Source organism: Eumetopias jubatus, unplaced genomic scaffold (genome assembly GCF_037043125.1).
Source record: "Eumetopias jubatus isolate StellerSeaLion01/CBP00866 unplaced genomic scaffold, mEumJub1_p1.0 scaffold_10, whole genome shotgun sequence".
Taxonomy (NCBI): Eukaryota; Metazoa; Chordata; class Mammalia; order Carnivora; family Otariidae; genus Eumetopias; species Eumetopias jubatus.
Genome location: NW_028274816.1, coordinates 38125312 through 38151468, shown reverse-complemented (window position 1 = coordinate 38151468; position 26157 = coordinate 38125312). Strand labels below are relative to the sequence as shown.

The 26157-nt window shown below is 51.3% G+C and overlaps 1 protein-coding gene across 1 annotated transcript in view; it reads left to right on the top strand.

The window, feature by feature from the left end:
* ZCCHC14 (zinc finger CCHC-type containing 14) overlaps positions 1-24944 on the top strand; it is a 55379-nt gene extending 30435 nt beyond the window's left edge. The window contains exons 3-13 of the mRNA XM_028092218.2: positions 1332-1405; positions 9380-9451; positions 12236-12345; positions 13077-13171; positions 13254-13308; positions 14278-14557; positions 16480-16571; positions 17238-17365; positions 18253-18393; positions 18477-19955; positions 21025-24944. Of these exons, the coding sequence (XP_027948019.2) occupies positions 1332-1405; positions 9380-9451; positions 12236-12345; positions 13077-13171; positions 13254-13308; positions 14278-14557; positions 16480-16571; positions 17238-17365; positions 18253-18393; positions 18477-19955; positions 21025-21080 (2582 nt within the window). The 3' untranslated portion in view covers positions 21081-24944. The remainder of the gene's footprint in view (positions 1-1331; positions 1406-9379; positions 9452-12235; positions 12346-13076; positions 13172-13253; positions 13309-14277; positions 14558-16479; positions 16572-17237; positions 17366-18252; positions 18394-18476; positions 19956-21024) is intronic.
* Positions 24945-26157: the final 1213 nt, after the last annotated feature.

The window sequence follows — 26157 nt, the reverse complement described above, 5'->3', positions numbered from 1 at the left end:
TGCACAGAGTGGTTTGTTGTTCTCTGGGAGACCTGTACACGGGAGGGGAAGAAAGAGTTCTGTAGCCCCCCAAACTGGGGAATTGTTAATAAGAATAGACTTGTTCATTTCAGGACTGCTCAGAGCCTTTAATATTCTAATGTACAAGACAGTCTACCAGAAAGTCTTAGATTTTTTCCTCTGAGCTTTTTGACCGTGAAGCTTTCTGCGGGTGCCCTTGAACATCTTAGAGCACCGGTGTTCTTGGAGAAGACCTTGGGAGATGCCGGTGTGGCAGGCCAGGATACTGGGCGTCTGCAGGACATGGAGCTTAATAGTTTCAGAGATTCTGTTAAGTGTTTCCCCTTGGACAGTTAGGTTTGAAAGGTCTGTGGAAGTCCCCGTAGTCCATGGCCATGGGCTCTCTGGGACCATGAAAACTGACATGGAGGAAGACGTGTGTAACACGCACTGAAGCCCCTCGTCTGTCGTGGACTCTACTTGTTCACTGCATAGGGGGGTGACTAGATTGTCCGTGTCTGCAGACAACATAGACACTCCAGGAATCCATCCCGTTAGCACTTGAGAAACATTCTCATTTGAATTGGAAATAGGACGTGCACACCTCCGTGTGGTTTGGGAGTTTGGAACCTGCATCACGTTTGTAAGTGGCTGTTTTATCTTGAGCAAATGTTTGTGCTCCAGATACTTGCATTTTCAAACTAGTTTGTGCGTAAGAACTTAACTGTACCCTTTTGGTTCTGAGGAGACACAGGATGCAGCCCTGTGAGTTCGAGGGCAGAGTGGGACGGCCGCGCGGGGGCGGGGCCGTGCTTTGTCCCCTGCGGCGCTGGGGCTGGGCCGCTGCAGCCCCGGACTCCCCGTTCTGCTCGTCAGAGGCAGCACTAGGAGCCTTCCGCCAGCCGGGCCCTGTCACAGGACCGTGACACCGTCACAGCCGACAATGTGGAATTTTTCCGAAGTCGGAGCAGATCCTACCGCATCTGCCCTCATAATTGGGGTCTGTACCCTTGTGCATTCCCATCAACTCCTGTTCTCTTTCCAAGGACCGTTCTCTTCCTTTTCTATGATTTGTTTTCATGTTTGGCCTTTTTTTTTTTTCTGTTCCGCTTTTTAAATTCCCCTCTATTCCCGAGTGTGACAGCGTTCTGCTTTCCTCTTCAGCCCTTCCTCCCAGGCGAGCACTCGGCAGAGGAGAGCACGCGGCGCTGGCGTCCAAAGCCTCGTTTTGAAAATTGCTAAAATATCAAATGCTAACTAATATGTGCCCCAAGGTTTTATTTCATTTTTATAATTTTGTTTGTTGTTGTTGTTGTTTTTTGCTTTTACAGTGAGTGTTGAAAAGATAGACCTGAAGGGATTATCTCACAAAAAAAGTGAAAGAAATGTTGAATGTTCCTTTGAGGTAAGATGCCAAGTTTTTTTTCCCTTTTCTCCCCTAAGGGGTAGGAAGGAAACATTTGCCATGTGTAGATACTTAGCTTGATCTAAATGGAAGATGGGCTGTACCAATGCTGTGGGAGGCAGAAAGCCGGGCCTGGGCCACGGGCGGGCAGTCTCCTGAGAGCCTGTGTGCTGAGCGTTGTCTAGACTGGCGTGCTCGGCTACTGCTGCTTGGTCACCAAAGTTGGCTGACACAGGGACACCGTGTGAAAATTGAGACACACTGCATATTAGGATTGGAGGCCTGCAGGAACTGTGGCCCAGTGGCCTCACAGTGTGCTGGGAGCTGTGCCCCATGAGGTCCTTGGGGGCCTGGGCTCCCCCCAGTTGACTGCCTTGATATCCCTGGGGTGTGCGCCCTCAGCCTCATGGTCCAGGGTGGTAGCCAGGGCGCTAGTCCTCACATTTTCATTCCAGGTAGCAAGACATAGGATGAAGAGGAGGGAAAACTTTACTTCTCTCTCTCTTTTAAGGAAAATTCTGAAAGCGGCCACTAGACATTTCCACTTATGTTTTGTTGACTCAAACTTAGTTTCTTGGTCCTGCTTAGCTGCAGAGGAGGCTGGGAAATGTGTTCTGGCTGGCCATATCCCCAGGGTTCTGTTACTTGGCTGTCATGTTGTGTGAGGTTCTCCTTTGACCCTGTGCCTGAACACTGATTACTAGGGAGTATTCTCAGGAATAAAAGCTTCTCGTTCGTATCTAGTTTGTATGCTCTGATGCTGTGTGTGGTTCACTAACTTTTCAGAGGGTATAGATGCATCGAAATACTTTAAATAGTCTCACCACTAAAAGGGTAACATCTTCATTTGATTCAGAGGGTGTACTACATTGTGAGAATCCCTTGTTTGGCTACGCATTTGTCTTCAGAATGTTCGGGAAAGACTCACCTAAGGTTTTGGAGGCTGTTGAAACTTGTGACCAGCACCCAGGTTTCAGTACCCAGAGAACCTTGGAATCCCAGCATCTTCAAGGCCTCGTAGAGGTGGGAGCCTAGCAGGTCCCTAGAGCCCTGAGCATGTTGTTTTCCCTCCACCATGCTCTGTGTCTCATGGCTGGACCTCCCCTCGAGATCATCTGCCTCCACACGGCTGAGCCTTTCTGGGGGGGTGGGCCCCACTTAGCCCGTCCTCGGGCCCACAGCCTGGGCTTGTACAGTGTGAGATGTGACTATGGCTGGTGTGACTGCCTGCAGCTTCTCTGTGAAGACATGAGCTTTGGCAAAATACACACTTGGCCTGTCGTGGCCTTTGGGAGGAGATGGGAGTTCTGTTAGGAGTGGGGAGGCAACAGGCTGGTGAGGACGGGGCACGGGGGCCTGAGTCCTCTGCAGGCAAGCTGCACAGCTCCAAGAGGAGCCGGGAGCCCTGAGCTTGCGGCCCTGGACTCTGGAGTGTCCCTGGTGTCGCTGCTGTCACACAGGGTGAGGTGTGTAGTTGAAGGTGTTTCTACGCCGGTGGGTGAGTGTTCTAAGACTTAAAGCAAAAGCTTTGGTTATCTGCGATTCTTACTTTTCCTGAAGTGATAACTGACAGAAGTATTCTTGTGTTTAGGAAAGTGAGAATTCCTTTCTGATGCGGAAGTCCAAACTAGTTTTTCTTTTGGGGTATTTTTTTTTTTTTACGATTTTATTTACTTGAGAGAGTGAATGAGTGGGAGGAGGGGCAGAGGGAGAGAGATCAAACTTCAAGGTGATTGGTGCCCAGCACGGAGCCCGACGCGGGCTCAGTCCCCGAGAGCATGACCTCAGCTGAAATCAAGAGTCAAGACGCTTACCTGACTGAGCCGCCCAGGCGCCCCTTGGGGGTACTAACTCGATATGCCCTGAGGGACTTCCAGCCCAGCCCAAACGGTGCTGGTTGAATGGTAACTCGAGGCACAAAGGAAAGATAGGATCCACGTCAAAAAAAATTTTTTTTTGACCTTGTTACTCCAAAACACTGTTCATTTGCACAGCTTCAGCTATGTGCTCGTTTTGCGCGGGGCTGGTAGGGTGCTGCTGCCGGCTGTCATTCACGTGTCAGGCTGGAGACTTGTGTCACGCAAGGGAGGCTGTGCACCTTCGGGAGTGTGAGCACAGGGGCTCCCGCCAGCACCGCGCTCCGGAGAGAGGAGAGCGCAGGGCGGGCGGCCCGAGGACAGCGGCGAGCCTACCTAACTACTCACCTGCTATCACTGCAAATGACTAGCCTCAAAAATAAGCTCCAGCAGGATTTTTCTGTCTTAGAAATCAACAAGCTAGCCCTAAAACGTATATGGAAAGAATAACAAGAGTAGTCAAACAGTTTTGAGAAGAAGAATAAAGTTGGAAGCTGCACACTGCCTGTCTCGGAGACTTGCCGTTAGACTACAGGGACACTGGCGCGTGGGGTCGCCGTGAGCATGGGGCGCTGGTCAGCAGGTCGGAGCACAGAGTCCAGAGTTAGACTCACAGGTCAGTGGCCGATTGACAGGCCAGCAGTTCCCGTGAAGAAAGGGCAGTCATTTCAACAAATGGCTCCAGAACCCTTGACCAAACCTCTCACCTCACATAGAAAACTAAGTCAAAACTGTTCATAGCCCTGTGTACAACCTAAACCAGTAAAAGTTCTGGAAGAGAGCCTACCTACAAGACTGTGTGGCTAGGCAAAGATTTCTTTGCTACGGCACCAAGAACATGATCCGTGAAAGACAAAATGAATACGAGAGACTTGATCAGAGTGTCGAACTTGCTCCTGGAAAGGCACCCTGAGGGTGAGGAGATGGCTGAACAGGATGCAGACTAGGAGATATTTGCACATTACATATTCAATAGATAGTTTTCATCCCAAATAGATAAAGGACTCTCAACACTCAGCAATAAGAGAGCACCCCAATAAAAAATGAGCCAAAGATTTGAACTGACGTTCGGAGGGCGAATATCCCACGTGAGCAGATGTCCGGCCCCACCAGTCATTAGGGCAATGACCATTAGAGCCACAGGGAGGTGGCTCTGCGTGCCTGCAGCACAGCTGCAACTGGAGACGGGCGCGCAGCAGAGCTGGGACTCTCCCCAGCAGCCGGAGCATGTGCTCAGGGCTACGGCCTCTTTGCAAGGCTCTCTGGCAGTTTTATAAAGAGCTACACATTTCCCTAAAGTATGACCCATCAGTTCTACCACTAGGTATTAATCCACGGGAAAGGAAAGCATTTGATAACAGATTTGTACGTGAGTGTTCACGCCAGCCTGATATGGCAGACCACCCTGAGTGTCCGTCCGCAGGAGAATGGATGAACCCATGGTGGTTTTGGAAACACTGTGGAAGACCACCCATAGTGGAAAGGACTGAGCTATTGTTAACACTAGCAACGTGGAGAAAACTCAGATAATTACGCTGTGTGGAAAAAGACAGACCCTTTGCTACAAAGGATATATGGTGTGAGCCCATTTACATAAAATTGTAGGAAATACCAGCTGTCTACAGTGAGAGAAGGCACACAGTGGCTTCCTGAGGAGAGGAGGAGGGAACGTTTGGGGGTGATGGACATGTTCGTGGTATTGATGGGAGTGATGGTTTCCTGGATGTAAACATATGCCCAGACTTAGCACATTATGCCCTTTTGATAGGCGTGGTTTATCATCCTTTAGCACTCGGTACAATTTAAAAAAAAAAAAAAAGGTCACCTGAGGATTAAGCCTTTCCTTTTGTCCACAGAACCCTAACTAATGAAGATTAAATAAATTGTCCTTTAAATAAGGTGTTTCTTGTATGTGGAAGTAAACAGCTACCGTACTGGGACCAGAGCCACCGAGCACCTTCTAGAAGCGCCGGCCGTCCTGGGCCGCGATAGGACGGCTATGCTGGCCAGAGAGGGAGACGCAGAGAAACCTCTCTCCTGCTGGCCTCCCTGGCTCCGGAGGGGCAAGGTGGCCTCTGCCCGCCGTTTCCTCGGTCCTGTTTATCTCTAGTTTCACTTTTTATGGGTCAGTGTTTTCCAGGGGTACAAATGAAAGGCTTCTTTTATAGGAAAGCCTACGTAGCTGAAGTGAGATGCTTCTAGTATGTAAACATGTACTGCAAATAGGAGTCTGCGCTTCCTGTTCTTTTCCATGGGGTTGGTTGTGCTTTTACGGAGTCGGAGCTGCTCCGAACTGGTTCCTGAGGAGCCACATCAGGGCACAGGAAGCCAGAGGCTGCACACAGAGTCAGCGTGCAAGTACGCGCATGTGGAGTGTCCAGATGTTACCAGTTTTCCCAGATTCACTGTTGAAAAACTGGAATGAGTAAAATTTTTTTTAGTAAAATGATTTCCTGCATCAAAGTGAAGGATAGAGAGGGAAAATACCAGAGGATGTCCCAAACCCTTGAAGCACCTCCTAGACTGTAGAATTTCAGCAACTTAGAAAGAACTGGAGAACAGTGCTAATCAAAACCATTCTTTCTGAAGGACCCAGGCATTGCATTTACTTTAGTGCTCTATCTTTTCCTTGAAAGTTTTATTTTTTCATTTCAAAATAATCTTAACTGCTTTGAATATCTTATTGTCATATTAGCAAAGATGAGTCTTGACAACTATTCTTTTAATTTAGTTTTTGTTTTCATCAGCTGTTCTTGCGGAATTGAGAGTCCAGTAATCCTGCGAACATTGCCAAGAGAGCAGGAAACTGTTTGTTTCGACGTGCATGTTCGTGTGACTGCGTGAGGGTTGCTGATCCTGGAGCCACATGGTGCATGCTCAGGGCTTTCCCTCGAGTTGTCTCTTTGTGTTTGCTGGTTTGTTTTTTGCTTAGGGACAAGTTCTTAGAAATGACTTCACTCCAAAAGTCCTGTGATTGTCTGAAAGTCCCCCCGTTGTGCTCAGGCCCAGCGCCTTGTGGTTCTGCTGCCACGTGGACCCGATAGCCCTTGGTGGGCCCCAGCTCTCCCCTTCATCCCCACCCGCACGGCCCCTCCCTCCTTACAGGCGCCATCCCCTGTTCTCGGGTCTTGTATCACTCTCTGTCTGGTGGCTTCTTAGAAAGGGCACTTGGGAGGTCCTGCTTCTGGGGCCTTCCATGTCTGGACCTGCCTCCCCCCCGCCCCCGACGTGTGACTGAGAACACAGGCGGAGGCTGGGCGTTGCTCTTCCTCAGGGATCCGCTGCTCTGCTGACTTCCTGCCTCCTGGTGCTGAGCTCTGGCACTTTGGACGGTTTCCTCAGTCCTGGGTGTTTGCACACCGCTCACCCATGCTTGGCTGTGGGTCTGTTCTCATCAGTGTGCTGGCACTCAGTGGGCCCTTTTAACTTGAAAACTCACATCCATAATCTGGGGGCCCTGTCCTGAATCTTACCTTTTGGTTTCCTCTGCTCTGTGTTTCTCTGTTTGCTTGCTTTGGAACTCCAGCTGTCTGCATATTGGACCTCATATTGGCCTGGTCCTTTGTTTGATTTTTTTTCTCTGTTTTCTCTCCTTTTGGTATTTCGATCTACTCGAGTGAGGACTGTGTCATCTCTCCCCTTCATCAGTGGGGTTTTTCACTCCTGTCCTGGTTTTAATTTCAAAGAATACTTGTTCTCTGACAATTCTTTTTTCATAGCATCCTGTTCTTGGCTGTGCTTTTCTTAGATCACTGAGAATATTAATGATAGTTTTTAGTTTTTTAAAACTATGGCCTGTGTTTCAGCCTGGCTGCCTTGAGCCCTTCGAGGCCGGTGCTGGATGTTCTGGTGCTGGGCCGCCGGCTCACGTCTGTGGTGCGGCAGGAGCCGTGGGCAGGGCCTCTGCGCTGGGCTGCTCCCTGGGCAGAGAGAACACTCTGCTCCACGTGCTCCAGAGTAGACTGCTGTGGGTGACCCGGGGACATTGGGGATGGAGCCGACAAGTGAGTCAGAGGACTGAGATGCAGTGTGACGTAGTCCTAAGTATCTGTTTTGTGCATGTTTTGCTTTTTGTGTATGCTTAGGGTATTTTACGGTATGGCTTAGTGAGGCTGTGTAACAGGTGCAAGTGACAGGAAACCACACTGCCATCATTTATTTGGCAACTTTTTCTTGGTGGTACGTAACATAACGGGGTAGCTTACAGTTGGTGCCGCCTTGGGTTTGATGGGACACGTGTGTAGCATGTAGTGCGCTGTGAGGCTCTTCTGTGTCCAGGCTCCTCCTGGGGCCTGTCCCCTCCTCTGGTGCAGGTGCCTGGCCTGGTGGGTGAGGCCGAGGGTGAGTGTGAGGAAGCCTGTGCCCGCTGCAGAGAGTGGTGCTGCTGAGGGCATCCCGGGAGTGAGCCCTTGCTTTCTGTCTGCTTAGACTGAAGGTTGGAAGGAAAAGTAAAGCATCGGGAGCTGACGGCCTGTAGTGATGGTGCCTGTTGAAAGCACATCGTTGTTGGGGAAGCAGATTGTCTGTTTCAACATAGCATGATATGTCTGTGCTGCACGTGTAGCTTGGGCGTTGGAGTTCATGTTTTTGTGGGCTTTAAGATGTGTTCATGCCATGTGGATGTGGACGGGAAGAGAATCGGGTTTTGATCTTGGTTTAAGAGTCACGGGGAAAACAAAAATCCTCCACCACGTGCTGCACTGTGACCAGCACAAGATGTCAGCAGTGCTTGGGGTCCAGCATCTAAAGACCAGAAAGTTTCTGCCTTTAATCCTAGATGGTTGCTGGGGTTTCCTTGGGTAGCATCTTGCCCCAAACTTGTGTTCAGTGCTGTCAGTGAGATTTGTCTCCAACAAAAGCAGGTTGGGGTCTGCAACTTGGTGCGGGTCCATTTGGGCAGCGAGGCATGTTCATTCAAGGAGCACCAGCACCTGCTGCATCAGTGAGCCCCAGGCGCCCCGAACTCAAAAATTGGGGAGGATCTCCTTTCCTCCGCTGGCTTGTGTTTCCCGGGAGCTCAAGGAGACGGCCACCTTGGTAGTTGTTTCGTGGTGCGGCCACTGTGGGGACGGAAGGGACGCGTGTGGGGTTCAGCAGAGGAAAGGGGACGTGGGGTCCATCGGCAGCCACAGTAGGCTGTTTCTCAGAAGGCGCGGACGGGTGGCGGGAGCAGAGGGGTCTTCCAAACTGCCACGCTCCGTCTGCTCCATCGCTGCGAATACAGCGCTTTCTTTTTGGTCGTTTTACTCCGTGGCTTGAGGCCCTCTGGTGGCTTCTTCTGGATCTGAGGGCCAAGTTCCTGCTTCCCGGTCTCACCCTTCTGGTGGCCCTCCCGCCTCACGCCTCCCTGCTCGCCTCTTGCTGCACTGGATTCCCTATTTCCCCGCCCTACTCCCGTGTCTGAATGCGGCGCGCCCCCCACCAGTCCTCAGTGCCCCCAGGGGGTCAGGAAACACTGGAGAAGCAGCGGGAGGATGGAGGGAGGAGACCTTCCCCCAGGACGTCTGCAGGCTGTCATCTAGGGGGACTGCCTGGGACGCGGTGATGACACGGGGCCGCCCACCCGCCACACGCAGCGCAGAAACGCAGCCGTGTGCTCAGGTCTCGGGCACGCCCAGCGCTGTAGGGCTGCTTGCAGAGAGCCCTTCCTGCTGCTCTCTCCAAAAGGTTTCCACCCCAGCCTGCACCCCAGCCACTCCCTGGGTGCTGACTGCCCCGGCCCCCGTTCTGTCAGGTTCCTGAGGGTGGGGGCCTTGTCTCATTTTCAGCAGCAAGGAGGTCCCCTTGAGGATGGTGTGCCCTGGCACACACAAGCAGTCGTGATTGTCAGTGACTGCATACAAGTTTGTGGAGCAAGCCTCAGACTCCATGCTTGCGTAATTTGGTGATATTTGAATAATTGCATAAAACAGGAAGCAAAGCCTTAAAGGACTTGAGTTATGTGAACTTTTCTCTCATGAGTCGGGGGATGTGTAACTACCCCATTTAGCAGGTGCACCACACTTAGGGCTCAGCACACTCACTGCACCTGTGCCCGTGAAGACTCCCTGGACAGGTGTGTTGTGAGGGACGTACGTGGCGTCTGTTTTTAAGGTTTGTTTGTTTGTTTGTTTTTAAGGTCTTGTGGTCTGATTCTTCAGTAACATCAGTAACCAAATCTTCCTCTGAAGTGACTGAATTTATTTCAAAGGTAAGGTGATTAAGGGCTCTTATAAAAATTAAAAGGCTCTCGATAATATTGCAGAGTGATTTCAGTGGATTGCTTCCTTCAGCTGGCAGAGCAGGTAATTCGTGCATGACCATAAAAACATGGTCCTCAATGCCACGATCCACGCTCCTTGCAGTTGTTGAGAATGAGAAGAGGCAGGATGCTGTGACCTGCACAGGCGGCTGAAGGGTGTTTGCTTCGGTTACTCTGCAGAGAGACTGAGAGAGAGTCCAGTCCCAGCTCGATCTGTTGGACATACTGGGTTTTCCTCTTCATTTTCTGATTGCTTCAACAAATGTCATCTAAACAAAAGGTTCCACTACTAACTAAATACCACTTTGCCCACATAGACATGTGTCCATACACACACACACCTCCACGGTTACAGTGTGTTTGCAGTCCACTGGCCTGGGCCACTGCAGTGAACCGCTGTCGCTAGCCAAAGCATCTTAATTAGTCCCCTTTGTCTCATGGAGTGTGACATATCAAAAGTGTCTCCAAAGCGAGTCTTAACGTTTTCACTATAAAATAAAGGATGTGACCCTGCAGGAGAAAATGCAGTGCATGGATCCTGTTGACAAGCCTGGACAGAAGTTGTCTGCTCACGCCTGTCCTCTGGGCCTGTCAGCCACGCTTTCTGGGGTTACCGGCCCCCCTGGAATTCACATTTTCATCCATGACCCTGAGAACGCTACATTTCCTCTCCTGCGTGCCTAGCCTCTCGTTTGTAGAACACCTGTTGCTCGGGACTGCGCTAACGCTGGCGCAAACTTTAACCCCACTGGGTGCTGACAGTGCTTCATGTTCACCTGGCTGTGTGTTCTCTGACCTTCCTGGATACCTGGTTTATTGTCTCTTGTTAATTTTGGGAGAATTCTTTCCCCTTATCTCTTCAGATATTTCTTCTGCCCCCCTCTCTCTCTGCCTTTGGACTTGAACTCTGTGCACCTTTGACGTTGTCCACAGCTCTTGGGTGCCGTTTTTGTTTTTCTTGCTCTTTTCGTTGTGTGTCTCGGGTCACACGATCTCCCTTGCCCTGTTCCCAGGCTCCCGGACGTCCAGTCCACAGCTCTGCCCAGGCTGCTGCTGAGCCTGTTTTATGTGCCGAGTTCTTCATCTCTGGGACCATGGTTTTCTATTGTTCTGATTTCTTGTTTTTCCTAGCTTTTCCATTTGACAACATCTTTTAGTAAAGTTTCCATCTCTCTGCTGAGATTTCCCATTTGTTGTCATGCATGTTGTCCATTTTTTCACTAAATCTTTCAGTATGTTAATCATAGTTGTTTTATAATCCCTAATAGTTCCCACATCTAGTTACCTCTGAGTTTGGCTCTGATGTTTATCTTCACAATAGTTTTCATTCCCTTATTATTTTTTTTCGTGTATCTTGTAATTTTTTGATTGAATATTAGACATCATGTTTAGAAAATGTAGAGACTGAGGGAAACAGTGTATCTGCCCTGAAATGGGCATGCTGCCGTTTCTCTCAGGCCCTCAGTGGGGTCCTCGATTTGGTCTGATCAGGAGTTGAGCTGGGTTTGGGTTTTGTTGCTGCTAGAGTTACCTCCAGTACCCCCGTGGGCTTCAGGTTCTTCCGGTGGAGGGTGGTTGTCACCTTGAGCCTGGGGAGAAGTGTCAGAAGTTCCTCTCAGTGGTCTGGCTTCACCCGTGGCCCTCAGCAGTCCTGTGTGTCTGTGGCCCGGAGGGGCTCTCCCTGATCTGTTGACACACACCCTGCCCCACCCCCACCCCTGCCCCGGGGGAGACTGCGGTTACTTGTTGCCTGGTGACAGACTTGTGGGGGGGGTGAGGTGTTCTCTGTGCTGCTGGTCCAAACTCAGTCCCAGGCACATGGCCCTTGGGGGCTTTCTCGGCACCCCTGCCCCTTTCCTCCCCAGCAGCAGCTGACCTCCTCTTTGTACTGGTACGGTACCCTCAGCCCAAGAGGGCTTTTGCCCCTTCCTCAGGGCCAGCGGGCTGTGCCTGCACCTTCCCCCAGAAGCAGGGCATCTTTGCTCGGGGCCGGGTGCCGGGAGGACTCCCTCCCCTCCCGCGGAGGCAGGACAGTAGTGCTCCTGCCTCATCCCCAGAAACGGAGGGTCTGCCTGGGCTCTGGGAGCAGGAGCAGAGTCTTGTCCCTCCCCCAGGGGCTTAGGGCTTTCTCTTTGGATTTAGAGAAGGCTCCAGAGAAGTCCTAGGGTTCCTGCCGGGCCCCCAGGGGCAGCCAGCCCCCACCTCTGCTGCCTCGGAGGCTCCCTCCAGTCTCCTGTGGAAGCAAGCTTGGGAAGGAGGGCACACTCCCCTTGTGTCTGGGGCTCTTGGCTGACCACTGTCTGGCCCACACTCGGCCCACTCGGGGAATGGGAAGTGTCCATCTTCTGACTCTTCTGCCGGCTGGCATGGCGGCTACCTCTTCCTCGTGTTCTGCCACAGCAGAGACGGATCACGTGTCTTGTCTCTCCTTGGAGGGGCAGGCCCCTCTTGAAATTCAGTTCACGTGGTGACCTTGCAACTGAGTTCCCTATGGGCTCACGGATAGGTATGATCGTGTTGGTTATGGAGGTTTTTACTGATGTCGTGGTGGGAGTGATGTTTTTTTGTGGCTTTCCACATTCTAAGTGGAAGTAGAGCCCCAGAGAGCTGAGAGCAAGGTGGGTTGTAGTGTCCTGCAGGCGTCAGCGTCTAGTGCCTGCCCATCTCTCAACCGGAAGAGGCCCGTGTCAGGTGAATTTTGACAGACGTCCAATGCTTTTCCATCTCTTTCAGTTACCCCAGCTGTACCCTGAAGAAAATCTGGAGAAGTTCATTCCTTGCTTAGCTGGCCCAGATTCCTTTTACGTAGAGCGAAACCACATGGATCTGGAAGCGGACCTGAGGTAAGGCTGCCCCGCACCTGCAGGCCGGGGACGCAGCCCCAGCAGTGGCCCTGTGGGGCCCGTCCGTGTGGCCATGTGTGGCGTGGCCAGAGCAGGGTGGGTACACGCCTGAGCTGCCTGGTCACCCCAGTGGTCTGGGTGTCTGTGTCGTCCCTGGGACTTTCATCAGCTATGGAGAATTTGGTGGAGTTAGTAACAGAGGCATGATTTTGAGGATATGAGTAAAGGAGTTTCACAGTACGTGCCACCACTTCATGTGATGTTGACGGTCTGAGGAAATGAAATCCAGTTACTGTTTCTGTCCCGTAGTGGAAAGTTGAGACTGTTGCAGGACAAAACTAGGGCCCGGTCAAGTCCCGTCAGCTAGTGTCTCCTGGCCGTTGAGCACACCCTGGGTGGGCCAGCGAGCAGGCCGGCTTCCTGGAACCAATGACTCGGGTGTAGCCCAGCTGCCGCGTGCTGCAGGAGACTGCGACGGGCCCGACTGTGCTCTCGTGCTAGCCCGCTGCGCCCACCGTGGTGGGAGGCGGTGGGTGTGGGGAAGGGGCTCAGGGAAACGATAGGACTCAGACAAGAATGGAGTCGAAGCAGGGGGAATATGGGTGTTGTGGTGCTTCTGTTTACTTTTTTCCTCTCATGGGTATTTCTCTTAACTGAAAAGTAAAATTTCACTCTGAGTTAGTTTTTGGTAATAACCATTTTAATGCTGATAAAACCACTTTAATTTTTAGGTATTTGGCTTCATTACCTTCTCACGTGTTAAAAAATGACCACGTCAAGAAATTTTTCAGCACTTCATCTCCCACCCAACAGCTTCAAAGTCCAAGTGAGTTTGTGAAATGTGATTACGCAAAGATAAAAACAACTTGATTGTCTGCCACCTTTCTGACATTTGTCTTACCTTGCAGGTCCTGGCACCCCTTCCCTCTCTAAAGTGGGTACCATGATGGGCGCGTCTGGAAGGTGAGGCATCTGGAACCAGCACGTTTCACATCCGCATAGAGGTTACTTCTGCCTGTGTATAAATGTTTGTAGAGTGAAGTCATTTTTGGTCTTAGTCTTGAATAATATTGTGAGGGGATTTGGATAGAGATACTCCAGTCTACGATTTCTCCATGTAAAAAAAGAAGTGGTCCTCTGGGCCACTAGAGTTGGAATTTCCAAGGACCCTCATTGCAAACGCTGATTTCCGGGCCCTGTGCACCCTAGGACAGCAGAATTTCAGAGAATCTTCATTTTTATAAGCTCCCAGGGAGCGATTGTGCCCATGAGGTGGCAGAGCCACTGCTCCCAGGGTCCTCCATCATCAGGAGGCCTGATGGTGGTTGTGTGACAGACAGGTGGGCCAGCGTCACAGACAGTGACACACACGCACAGACGCTTGTGTGAAGAGGCAGTCAGGCGGTAAGGGCTTCCAAAGTGCTCACTTTCCCCTTTACCCCCTGCCTGCTACATACTGAGTACACCGTGAACATGCGGGTTTGTGGTCTGGGGTGGAAGGGTCAAGGGCAGAAAGCAGAATGTGGAGTGTTCCTTCCAGCCTGCTGCTGGGACTCCCTCTCACAGAAAGTTCATTCAAACGTTAAAGATTGAGGAGTCAGTTGTAATGTATGATTTTCAGTATCATGCTATGATTGAACAACAGAGACTGGGCAGCTCAGCCACACGTGCGCATGCACAGCTGTGCCTCCTCAAGCCCGTCCACGCGGACGCACCTGTATGCACGGGTGCATGTCCATGTACATGTGCATACCCAAAGAGGCCTCCGGGGGGCGGGGGGGTGGCAGTGGCAGGAAAGGGCTCTGATGCTGGCAGTAGGCGTGGCCTCGGATGCAGCCCAGCACGTGGGAGCCGGCTTCTGCCCACTGTCCACCGTGTGTCCGGGAAGGAGGCCGTGGTCCCGGGAAGACCACCTGTCTGCTGTCCCCACAGGCCTGTGTGTGGCGTGGCCGGCATCCCCTCCTCTCAAAGCAGTGCCCAGCACCACATGCAGCACTCGGCCAGCGCGGCCACCTTGCCCCACTGCTCCCACGCGGGGGGTGCAGGCTCGGCGTTGGCCTACCGGGCCCAGATGGACAGCTCGCCAGCCATCCTGATGCCCTCCAGTCTGCAGACCCCTCAGACCCAGGAGCAGAACGGGATCTTAGACTGGCTTAGGAAGCTGCGCTTGCACAAGTACTACCCTGTCTTCAAACAGCTCACCATGGAGAAGGTATGTGGATGACCGGGCAGGCAACATAGTCCTCCTCTGACGTCGTTCCTAGGGGCCTTGAGGTGGGTGTCTAGACTGTCCATGATGTGGAAATCCCGTGGCCTGCTATTCGATGCCTATATGTGTGCCTGGAGTCCTGCACGCCCACGGGGAGTGGCGGTGGATGTGGATTGGAAGGCTCCCTGCAGCCAAAGCAAAAATTCGAACAGGACTGGTTGTAAACAAACAGCTTTTTTTTTTTTTTAAAGATAGTCTGGGGTTTTCACGTGTTAGATACTCTACATGATATGAAGGACATTGTATCCCCAGCAGCCATTTTGGAAGAAATGGTGAATTCTGGTGCACTCGCGCCCTTTGTTAGATGCCCTTCAGCCTGGGCTGTGCGTGTGCGGGAACTCAGTGCCAGAAGGGCCTGTTTTACAAGGTGCCCAAATACTTGCATCCGAGGGAGCAGCCCATTGATGATCTGGCTCGATTGAGGGTCATACAGTTGAAAGTAATAGATGGATTTTATGTCTTTCAAGCAGTCCTACGAAGTTTCGGGGTTTTTTTTTTTTTTTTTTTTTTGAAGAGAGAGAGGAGGGGCAGAGGGAGAGAGAATCTCAAACTCCCCGCTGAACGCAGAGCCCACCCCAGGACTGATCTCACAACTTTGAGATCACCACCTGAGCTGAAATCAGCAGTCGGACGCTTAACCAACTGAGCAACCCAGGCGCCCTGGAAATTATTTTTTACAACAGAGGAGTTTTGATGAGCACTTTTTTGTTGTTAAAGAAAATTCTGGAATTTCTGAAGTCTTGGTGTCACTGAGAAAACTAAATTTGACCGATGGTGGTGTTTGAGCTCTGATGCCCCTTGCTGGATACAATCACTTGGTGCTTTTATGTATATAAATATCTTATTTGTCCAAAAATCTGCAGTTGAATCTAGAAATCAAGCTTTTAGTACATAATAAACCGCTTTTAAGTATATTTGTAAGACTCTTGTCTTAGGATGCATAAATTCTAAAAAACAATAGATATTGCCAACTTTGTCTCATGATCAGTTTAAAAAAGTTTTAATGTAATGTAGGAGTTGAATTTTAGCCATAAAATCACAATCCTGTTATGAAGTGTCGTGCGAACCACAGTGTTGTGTCTGCTTGGTATAAGACCCACGGGTTAATTAGCCATTCAGTTCAGGTGGCATCTGCTTTTCTGGGTCACTTGCTTCCCAACAAAGTTGCTTTGCCCCTAAAATGATGGTGATTGTGAGACAAAAGAGCTGTTAAAGAGTTCTCCTTTCTGGAGGAGGATAAACGGCTTGCATTTACCCCAGGGGGTGGGCCCCTGGACAGGAGGGGGACATGTCCACAGACCCAGTCTCTGTAGAAGTGGAAACTGCAGGACATGTTCTTTAGTCCCCTGCCCGCATAGTGCGGACCTTCCAGGTGCCCCATCTTCTCCAGGCCGTGTGCGGAAGGCCCAGTGGACGTGGCCGGTGAGCCTCATATGGAAAGTGAGCATTTCATGTTTTGAATGAGGGACACCACATTATTTAGCAATGGACTGTTTTGGTGTTCCCAGGGCTTCTTTTTCTTTTCTCTTTTTTTAAGATTTTATTTATGTATTTGACAGAGTGAGTGAGAGAGAGCGAACACAAGCAGGGGGAATGGGAGAGGGAGAGGCAGGCTCCTCTCTGAGCAGGGAGCCCAATGCTGGGCTCAGTCCCAGGACCCTGGGATCATGACCTGAGCCGAAGGCAGGTGCCTAATGACCGAGCCACCCAGGCGCCCCTGTTCCCAAGGCTTTTATTATCCAGTTAGGTTTGATCTGTTTGTGTATGCTACTGGTAGAATACATTTATTAAGTTATACTGCAAGTTCTTTGTTTTCAGAGTCCTATGATTCTCAATAACTTTGTAATGTGTTTCTTCTGTGCAAGTTTCTGAGCCTTACTGAGGAAGATCTAAATAAATTTGAATCCCTCACAATGGGAGCAAAGAAAAAACTCAAGACTCAGCTAGAGCTGGAGAAGTAAGTGTGAAACTGCGAAATGTCTGTTTCTTTTCATTCCTAATGTACTGAATGTGGTATCTAAATGGGGTTTCTCGATTGGATGGAGGCCCCCAAATGTAGGGTGACTATTGGGTGGCCTGGGAGGTGAAAGAGTTCACCTGAAGCGGAACAAAGGAGAGGTCATTGAGGAGAGGCTTTCAGCCAGGAGGCAGTGTGTGGGGCTTTATTTAAAGAGGGAAGGTGAGGACGTGTGGCATCTTCCCCCTTTTTGGTAACTGTGCTGGTTGGAAGTATCCCAGTGGTCGTACGGGGCCTAGGGATATTCTGAGGTGGGTCATCTCAGGGGCCTATGTTCAGCCAGGGGGTCGCTCTTAGAGCGCCTCTGCACTGAACAGGTGCTAGCTATAGCACTTAGCTAAATGCCCTTGATTGGATTACTTTGATTGCTTATCAGAGCTTCATTAATGCTTTCACAGTTCTAGGATGTGGTTTGGGTGTGCTGGGAAGGGCCGTTTGCGGCAAATCCGACAAGTCAGAATGCATTGCTTTCCACCTCTGAGGGTATTTGGGGGCGGTCACCTTAGAATGGAATCTGTGCAAGAGAGCAGAGCTTGGGCAACAGGAAACGGTTCTCTAGCAGAAGACCTGAACGCTCACTCGTTCACGTGCTCTCTTGTGGCACAGGGAGAAGTCAGAGAAACGGTGCCTGAACCCTGCAGCCCCACCCCCAGTCACCAGCAGCGGAGTGGCCCGCGTCCCCCCCACCAGCCACGTCGGGCCCGTGCAGACCGTGCGAGGCCCCCACGCTGCAGGTGGGTGAGGGCGGGGTGGCCTTGAGGGGGGCATCGCGGGCTCCTCCTTTGGAGGATAGTTATTAGACTCCAGACCACACACAGCCTTTTGCCATTTGCCCATTTTTAGAATTTACAGTGACTGCTCATCATTTTAGCTTTCATCATTTCCACCATTAGAAAACAGAAGGGACATTTGGTTTAGAACCTAGAGACCGGTGACTCACGTGAAGTTGTTTGGGCAAAAGAATTAGATCCAGCAGCTGCACGGCCAGAGGGAAGGAGAAGGAGGTACCCCAAACAGATGAAGATACGCTTCTTCCCCAGGAGGGTGCAGACAGGTCCTTGTAGGTCCCTGCCTCGAAGGGCTGTCTTGAAACTCCCCAGAGTGCGAGAGCGCAGCTTCCCCGTCGTGCAGCGCCTGGGAGCCGTGGGCCCTGGGCTCTGAGCCGCCCCCCCCCGGAGGCTCCCTGCCCTTGCCTCTGCAGTCGGGGTGCTGGATGCCGGCGACGGCTGGCCCGTGGTTTCCTTTACACTGTGGGAGTAGCAAGAGTGGCAGGACGCCAGGGAGAAAAACATGCCAGTCTATCCTTTCAGTGGCTATTTGACTAAAAGGGTCTTCCATCCCTTGGCCTCGTAAAATGGGGTGTCCCTCAGTGTTGGGAGATGACTTCGGTAGCACCGTGGTGGCTGGGCGCCCCTTGTCGCTTCTTCTCCAAGGTTGTGAGTGGGGCCTCGGCCAGCTTTGTTTTCTCCGAGTCCTCGGGTCCTGTCTGAAGCAGGAGTGACAGCAGCCGCCTCCCCGGGGCTGGTGCACGGGTCAGCGGGATGGGCGTGCGCCGAGGCGGGTGGGGAGGGCGCGGTCGACACTGGCCGGCGCGACCCCTGTCGGTGCCCCTTTTCCGCAGCGCTGCGGGTAGAAGTGGAGCAGCCCCCTCACCAGACGGCCCGGGAGGGCAGCTCCTCGGAATGCTCCAGCTCCTCACCCAGCCCGATGGGGGTGCAGGCCCGGGAAGAGAGCTCGGACAGCGCCGAGGAGAACGACAGACGTAAGGACGCCCGGCCTGGGAGCGCCCTGCTGCCCCTGCCCTGGCCCGGGGCGCTGTGCTGACCGCTGTGTTTCCATCTCTAGGTGTGGAGATGCACTTGGAGGGCTCGGAGAAGGAGAAGCCTGTCATGCTACTGAACCATTTTGCTTCAAGTTCCGCCAGACCCACGGCCCAGGTTCTCCCGGTGCAGAACGAGGCAGGCTCCAGTCCAGCGGGCCACCACCCCCTCCCCCCCCAGATGATGGCCGCCGCCTCGCACCTGGCACCCATCCGGATGCTGAATTCTGTGCACAAGTCCGAAAGGGGGGGCGCGGACATGAAGCTCCTCCCGCCGTCCGTGCACTCACTGCTGTCTCTAGAAGAAAGGAGTAAACTCTCGGGACCAAGAGGCGGCATCAAAGTGGACAAGAACTTCGGCCACGCCGTGATCGACGCAGCACCCACGCCCACCCCCCAGCAGCCCCTGCAGGTGCTCTCCGCACTGGCCGAGAGCAGCTCCGTGTCACCCACCGTCTCCTTCGGTCCCCGCGCCAAAGTCGTGCACACGGCTGCGCTGGACAGGGTGATGAAGCCGGCCCCGCAGCCGGCCCTGGCGGGGGAGGCGAGCACCGCTGCCCCGGGGACGTCCAGCGCCGTCTTCCACGTGGCTCGGCCGCCCATCAAACTTCTGGTGTCTTCATCTGTCCCTGCGGATTCTGCCATTTCTGGGCAAACTCCCTGTTCGAATAATGTGCAAATAAGCGTGCCCCCTGCAATAATAAACCCCCGGACTGCTCTGTACACCAACACCAAAGCTGCCTTCTCTGCGATGAGCAGTGTGCCCGTGGGGCCCCTGCAGGGCAGCTTCTGCGCCAGCAGCAACACTGCCTCCTCCAGCAGCCACCCGCCCACGTCCTTCGCCAGCATGGCCTCTGTGCCCAGCTGCCCGGCCCCCAGCTCCAGCCCCGCGCTCTCCTCGGCCCCTGAAAGCAGCTTCTACAGCGGCGGGGGCGGCGGGGGCGGGGGCGGCGGCTCCCCGGGGAGCCTCCCCGCCCCCACCCAGAACCACCACCACCACCACCACCATCAGCAGCAGCAGCAGGCGGCGGCGCCCCAGCAGCCCACGCCCGCCCCGCCGCCCGGCTGCGTCGTGTGCACGTCGTGCGGGTGCAGCGGCAGCTGCGGCTCCAGCGGCCTGACCGTCAGCTACGCCAACTACTTCCAGCACCCGTTCTCGGGGCCGTCCGTGTTCCCCTTCCCCTTCCTGCCCTTCAGCCCCGTGTGCGGCAGCGGCTACGTGGGCGCCCAGCAGTACGGCGGCGGCGCCTTCCCCGTGGTGCACTCGCCCTACGGCGGCAGCGTGCCTCCCGAGCCCGTCCTGGGCGGCCAGTCGGCCTTCGCCGTGCCGCCCATGCAGAGCTTCATGGCGGGCGCGGCGGGCGTGTACCAGGCCCCGGGGCTGGTGGGCAGCAGCAACGGCTCCGGCCACAAGAAGAGCGGCAATCTGTCGTGTTACAACTGCGGGGCCACCGGGCACCGCGCTCAGGACTGCAAGCAGCCGTCCATGGACTTCAATCGGCAAGGTAAAGGTGGGCGGCCGCAGAGCGGGCCGCGCCGGGTGGCGGTGCGGCGGCGCGCCCAGGAGAGAGGCGCGCGGAGCTCCCCTCTGTACGAAAACAGTAGTGAACTCGCTGCTCTTTAAAGCAAAAACTAATGTTTTGAATGCTGTTGGGAAAAGTGTGTAGTTCTGGGTGGGCTGTGAAGCCCTCCGAGAGGGCCACTTTGTCTCGAAGCTGTCCGTGGACTGCAGCCTGCTGCTCCTCGCAGAGGGCACCGGCCGGCTGGGGAGAGGGCCTGTGTGGCCCCCGCGTTAGCCGGGGCAGCGCGTGCGGCTGAAAGCCGAGGGCCTGGCGCGGGCGTGCGGATGCTGCGGCTGGCTGTCCTGCGCCCGCTCTCTGCCTCCGTGGCGGTCAGGCTGGTGGAGCGTGGCCGCGCGATGTCGCTGTTGGCTGTGCTGCCACGTGCCACCTCCCCCCCCCCCACTTCCACGTGCTCTCTTTTGTCTCTAGTCCAGTTCAAGTGTGTATCTGCTGTGGCGGTGACACAAGTTCGTTCTTGCTGGTGGCTTTGGAAGGGAGATTACACTAGGCAGGAGGAGCGTCTCTCCCAGCTCTGTGATACGGTGCAGCCTGGACAAGTGCCCTGGTCTCTGTAGATGCCTGACGGTTGCCCCAGACCGGGGATTCCTACACCCGCCTGTGCATCTTGGCCACCCAGAGAGCGTTAGAGACGACTCTGGTGGCAGGTGGGGGTGGCTGTGGGCTGTTCCCACCCTGAGGCTATGTCCTGAAGCAGCGGACCCAGGCCCGTGGTGAGGTTCAGGCGTCCCCAGCCCCCAGCCTGGCCGAGCTCCCGAAGAATAGAGAACCGGACTGGTGACCGGCCGTGTCACCCCTTGCGTTGATCCACTTGTAGTGTCTAGTTTTGGGGGTGGAAGCGAGGAGCTGGGAGTGGGTACAACAGGTAGAGTCCAGATTTCCAGCACCCGCCTCTTGACCAGTGACTCTGGAAAGAACTTTGGACAGCTCAGTTGTTGGTAGTAATTGCACAGTGATTCAAATTTGATCTCTTTCTCCCCCCCCCTCTCTCTAGGTACTTTTAGGTTGAAATATGCCCCTCCAGCAGAAAGTCTGGACTCCACAGACTGATATTTTTCTCTGGCAGCAGAACACTATTAAGCCATGGAGACATAAGGAAAATTAAATACAAAACTGAGAAGTCTAGTTGCTGTTGAGCTTAATATTTTTAATCCAAAGGTGCTTTACTTTACTAGACTGGATAGAAAACCTAGCGTAGGAGTGCATCAAACTCAGTTTTATTGCCAAAATCCTAGATTGGAGCTTGACGTCAGGACTCGCCTGGTTGGCGCCTCCACCGTGGTTGTGATGTAGAGACCTCCGTCTCCCGAGGAGCATTGCCGTCATCGGTCCTTCCAGGCTCACACGTAATTCCCGGGCAGCTACGCAAGATCGGAATCGAGAACTGCAGGTTGGAGTTCTCCACGTGGAGTTCCACCAGTCGGACTCTTGATACCCCTGGGTGAGGGAAAATGTCGCCTTTTGTTTTGTTTTGTTTTGTTTTGTTTTTTGTTTTTTGTTCCTCAAGTGGTTAGACACTAATCTCTCTGGGCTTTTTAAGGATTGCACTCCAGAAGAATGTAAACTGATGTCAATCTCTGCCGCTCGGGGAGACAGACTCCCTGAGACCAGTCAGTGCAGACACTCAGAGAACCCGTTTTTAAGGAGCTGGCACCAGCAGGCTACGTGACTTGGTACACAACAGAGATTTTAGCATTTCTTTCCCTCCTTAAAACACTTGTAGCAGTTTGAAGTTTTTAATTTTTTTTTCTGCGAATAAATTTAAACTACGTTATTAAATAGACATAGTTACTCGCAACAACTTAATATCTAAGGGTCCAAGTCCCAGAGAATCCCTAGTTGTCAAAGCTTTGAGAATCCCTTCCTTCCCGGCCCTTCAGTAGCTTGAAGTCCTGTCATCTTCCACCGCGACAGAGCTCTCACCGAGACATGGTGACCACATGGCCTTCGTGACTGGCTCTGACGGATGCTACACATCCTTAGCAAAGTTGGCAAGTTCTTTTCTCTCTCACGGATCTCCCAAGGACCCCAAGGCTTACTGCTAATGGATTCACACTTGAGACAGACGTTTCAACAATAATACAGTCCTATAATTTATGAGCAAAAGATTTGAAACGTTCTCCTGTCGGCTTCTTTTGTATTAGGCTGTGTATTAGTGGTTAGTTCTGCTAAAAATTACCTGAAAACTACAATAGAAAGTGGTAAGACTCTGAAAGAGCCCACACCAACAGGACAGAGCTACAAGATCTGCAGAAGTCTAGTTTTATCCAAAGTGGGAAGTAAGTCCTCACTATACAGCTCTGTTTCACCCCATTACAATGAAAGCTGCTTGGTCTGAAATTTAGGGACTTAAACCTTTAAAGCCAAAAGGGAATTTTCTGCTCAGATATTATTAACACTAAAGCCTTCAGTATTAAAATGTTGATTGGTAAGGCCTTGCCCAGGGATTCTGCAGTTGAATATTTATTTAAAAAAAAAATATTCAGAGCTTTCTTAAAATGGGACAATCAGCCTCATGCCGAATTGGTGTAAATCAAAAAGAATACCCTAGAATTTGAGGCACTGTGATGTGAGGCTTCAAATTTTATGATCAGTTTCCTAGCGGAAACTAAGGCAGAGTTACTTTTTTTTTTTTATGACAGGCTTTTAGTAGAGTTTTTTAGAGTTTTATTTTAGTAGAGTTTCATTTCTATGCAATGCAGAATTGACAGACCTCTGTATGCTTCTCTCTCTTCCTGGTACACAGTATTATATACAGTTTTGAAGTGATGGTGATGCTTACAACAACTTTTTGGGGGAATGTTACATTGATCTCTTAATTATAAACACTACAAAATGTCAAAATAATGAGAACTGACACAACTTTGCCTTAAAGAGTACGAGCCTGGAACTTGTCATATGATGTTAAAGGAAGACTTGGGAGTGTCCACTGATGTTTACGATTTTAATATTTCTGAAGGCCGTTACGGTGGCCTGGACATGTGCTGAAAGCCAAACTTTTAAATTTTTTGGTTTTTTAAACAAAGAAATATTTTAAATAAATCCTATTTCAACACAGTGAAATTGTTGAAAACTGTCTCATAACAAAAGAAAAAAATCATATTTAGGGTTTTTGTTTTAGTGGTCAGTATTGGGGAATGAAAGTGTCTGTTGTTACCCTTATGACTATTTTGATAAATATTAGAGGTTAGTGTGTTCCAGTCAACAAAAAATTAAAATAGGAGCTTCGATATGAAGTAGGACATTCAGATTGAGGTAAATAAGTCCAGACATTGTGTGGCTGTGTTCCAGTCATCAAAGGTCTTAGAAAAATTCCCACTTGTCTTTGAAAGTGCATGTGCGGTGTGGTGTCTCCAGTGAGGCCATTCCAAGGTGAGAATTGTAAAACGTAAACGTGAGGTACACGGGACACAGAGCATCCAGCTGCCGATCTGTGAGACTCTTCCCAAGTGAATACTGGGACTTGGGAGTGTTTGCTGGCAGTGTAATCTCTGATAAATTTCTTTCCAAAAGCAACCAAAGTCAGTAAGCCTGAAGAGCATTTTGCATTTCCTCAGATGGCCTCATCTTCTTAGAAACACAGATCTGACTGACCCTTTCAACCATGTAGTCATTTTCCTGAAATCATGGGCTCGGTTTGCAAATGCTGTAGCAACCAGGTAGGTGTGGCACAGCCACTTTGCTCTGTGTAGTCTGTCGTATTTCAAAGTTTCTATCCCCATTTTCTGTCTCCCAAGAATGGGGGAAGTGGAATGTACAGATTGAAGTAGAATACAGTGTTGGGATAAAACAACTATTTAATTTTTTTTTTTTAAGCCAACAATTTTCTACCTTCTTTTCTTGGTAATATTGAAAATTGGAAAAGTGTTTAAATGTTAAAACTCGTAATTGCTAGTGAGCACTGAGGAAATGGGAGCTAGCACTTAACAACAAAATTATTTTCTTCAAAGCAGGTATGTGTGATTGGGTATTAAAAAACAAACAAAAGAAAAAGCCAACCAGCATCACCTATAATCTCCAGATTACGGGAGCCGGCTTGTGAATATAGTAGTTAGTAGGGTCCGTGTTCTAATTCCCTCTTTAGAAGTCACTGTAGCTGGTTTGCACTACACCGTGTGGAGGTGCGGAGCAGCGGCAGCGACTCTGCGCAGCGTCCACAGCAACCGCAGCTCGTCCCAGGCGGAGCGCCAGCCGATCGGATCTGCCCGCTGCCCGGGGCCGCCCTGCCCTGGCCTCGCTCCAGTGGCGCTGGGGAGCGCTGGCCCAGCGCGGTCAGGTTGCACCCTCCCCACTCCCTATCATTTTGTACTCTTCTTGCTTCTGTGATGGGTTATTTGATGCCTTGCTAGTTTTACATACTGGTTACTGGTGGCGTATATATTGAGTCTTAAGGATGGTAAGGGAAACCATGTCCTTCCCAGAGGATGGGCCTGTGGAACCTGAGCAGGCGGGCGTCCTTTCCAAAGTGCAGGTGACGTTGAAAGCCGTGGGTTCTGGAGAGGCTCAGTTTGCAAAGTCCTGAGGTTCTGAATGAAGAAATTCTTTTAATCAGCACTCGCAAAACCACATACTTGCTGGTTGAGGCCAAAGGTCAACTTGACTACACTGTTCTGGGGGGAGGGGAGCTCAGTGTGGCTCATCAGTCAGTCCCGGGGATTGTAACAAGCCCCTCACATACATTAAGTTCTTACATGCACAATGAAGGCTTTGGTACTGAAACCAGAGACCTCGTGTATTCGAGAATCTTCACAGCTTATATTGGACAGATTTTCTTTTTAGGAATGAAGGAAAATTCTCCCATTTTTGAGCCATTCTTTTATGTCAATTCTACAAAATTGCATGTAACTTTATAAATATTTTTAAAAGATATAGTTTTGTAAATATTTAATATTCTGCTAATTTGATTTTGAATTGTAAATGTTAAGTATTGTTTTTGAAGTTTTTATGTTTTATTATACTTTGTTAAAAAGGAAAAATTGTACATTTTTAGAATGTTTTTATGAGTAAATTTAATGTACTGAAAATAAAAATTAAAAAAATCTGTTTCATTTTATTAGGTCTTTGTCTCATAGAATATGAAGCACACATCTTTTCAAATAAATTGCAATTCTTAATCTGCAAACTAGGGAGTCAACCCTTTCTGCCTTCTCCACTTGACAAAAGAGATACATGGTTTTAAATCCATTTTCTATCCAGTTTCCCGGGTTTTAAAAAATATCCTTGCTATGACCAGAAACATTAACCCTTGGTTTGGGATGTTCCAGCTCTAGGTTCCCTAAGAAATCAAGACTGGCATGAATTGATGTCAAGTTTCTTTGGAACGTCTCTATAAACAACGTGGTACGACATGGTATGAACGTGCCCTGGCATTTCTGGATTCGGAATGGCGGTGGTCCGATGAGCACAAGCTGGCCCAGGACTGTGGTGTTCTCATGAGCAGCGCCAGGCACCAGAAGGAGAAACCTGGTGCCTTTTCCCCAACAGAGGTCCCCAGGGCCTCTTGGTCTTGTCAGGCCTGTGGCCACCCCGAGGAAACTGTTCATGCACACACAGTTCCAGCCATCAGGGCTCCTGTCAGGAGACACGCAACTGGCCCATACTTGGGGCCAACGGCAGCCCCTCTGACTTGCCGTTCGGTCAGGCCAGGCTTACGCCAGAGCAACAGACGCGGGGAAGCAGAACATGTCCTCATCTTGCTCCCTGGATTCTTCCACAAAAACATTTTAAGTGCCTGCTTAAATTTGGAACGGGCGCAGTTTCTCAAATGAGTAATGCTGGCCACTACTCGGCCGACGTTTGTACCGTGTCTTTCCCTGATGCAGCACGAGGTACCACAAACCACATAATGCCTCCTTGACCACTCAACACACTCTCAAAACACCTGCTGTGTTTTACTTTTTCATTCGTAGTGGCAGGTTTTCAAGTGTTGATTCCCACAAACACCCAGGTCTCATGTCCATCCATCCTCTTTGTGCCTTTTACTTCTCAGGAGAGTTTACTTGTGCAGAGACAAGACCAGCTGGCGGAACCTTGACCGAGGTGAGGAAGGTGCCTGGGACAAGGCAGAGACCTTCCGAGGTGGGTGCCCCTCTGCCCCCCACCCCCACTGCCACCACCCCCGGGGCTT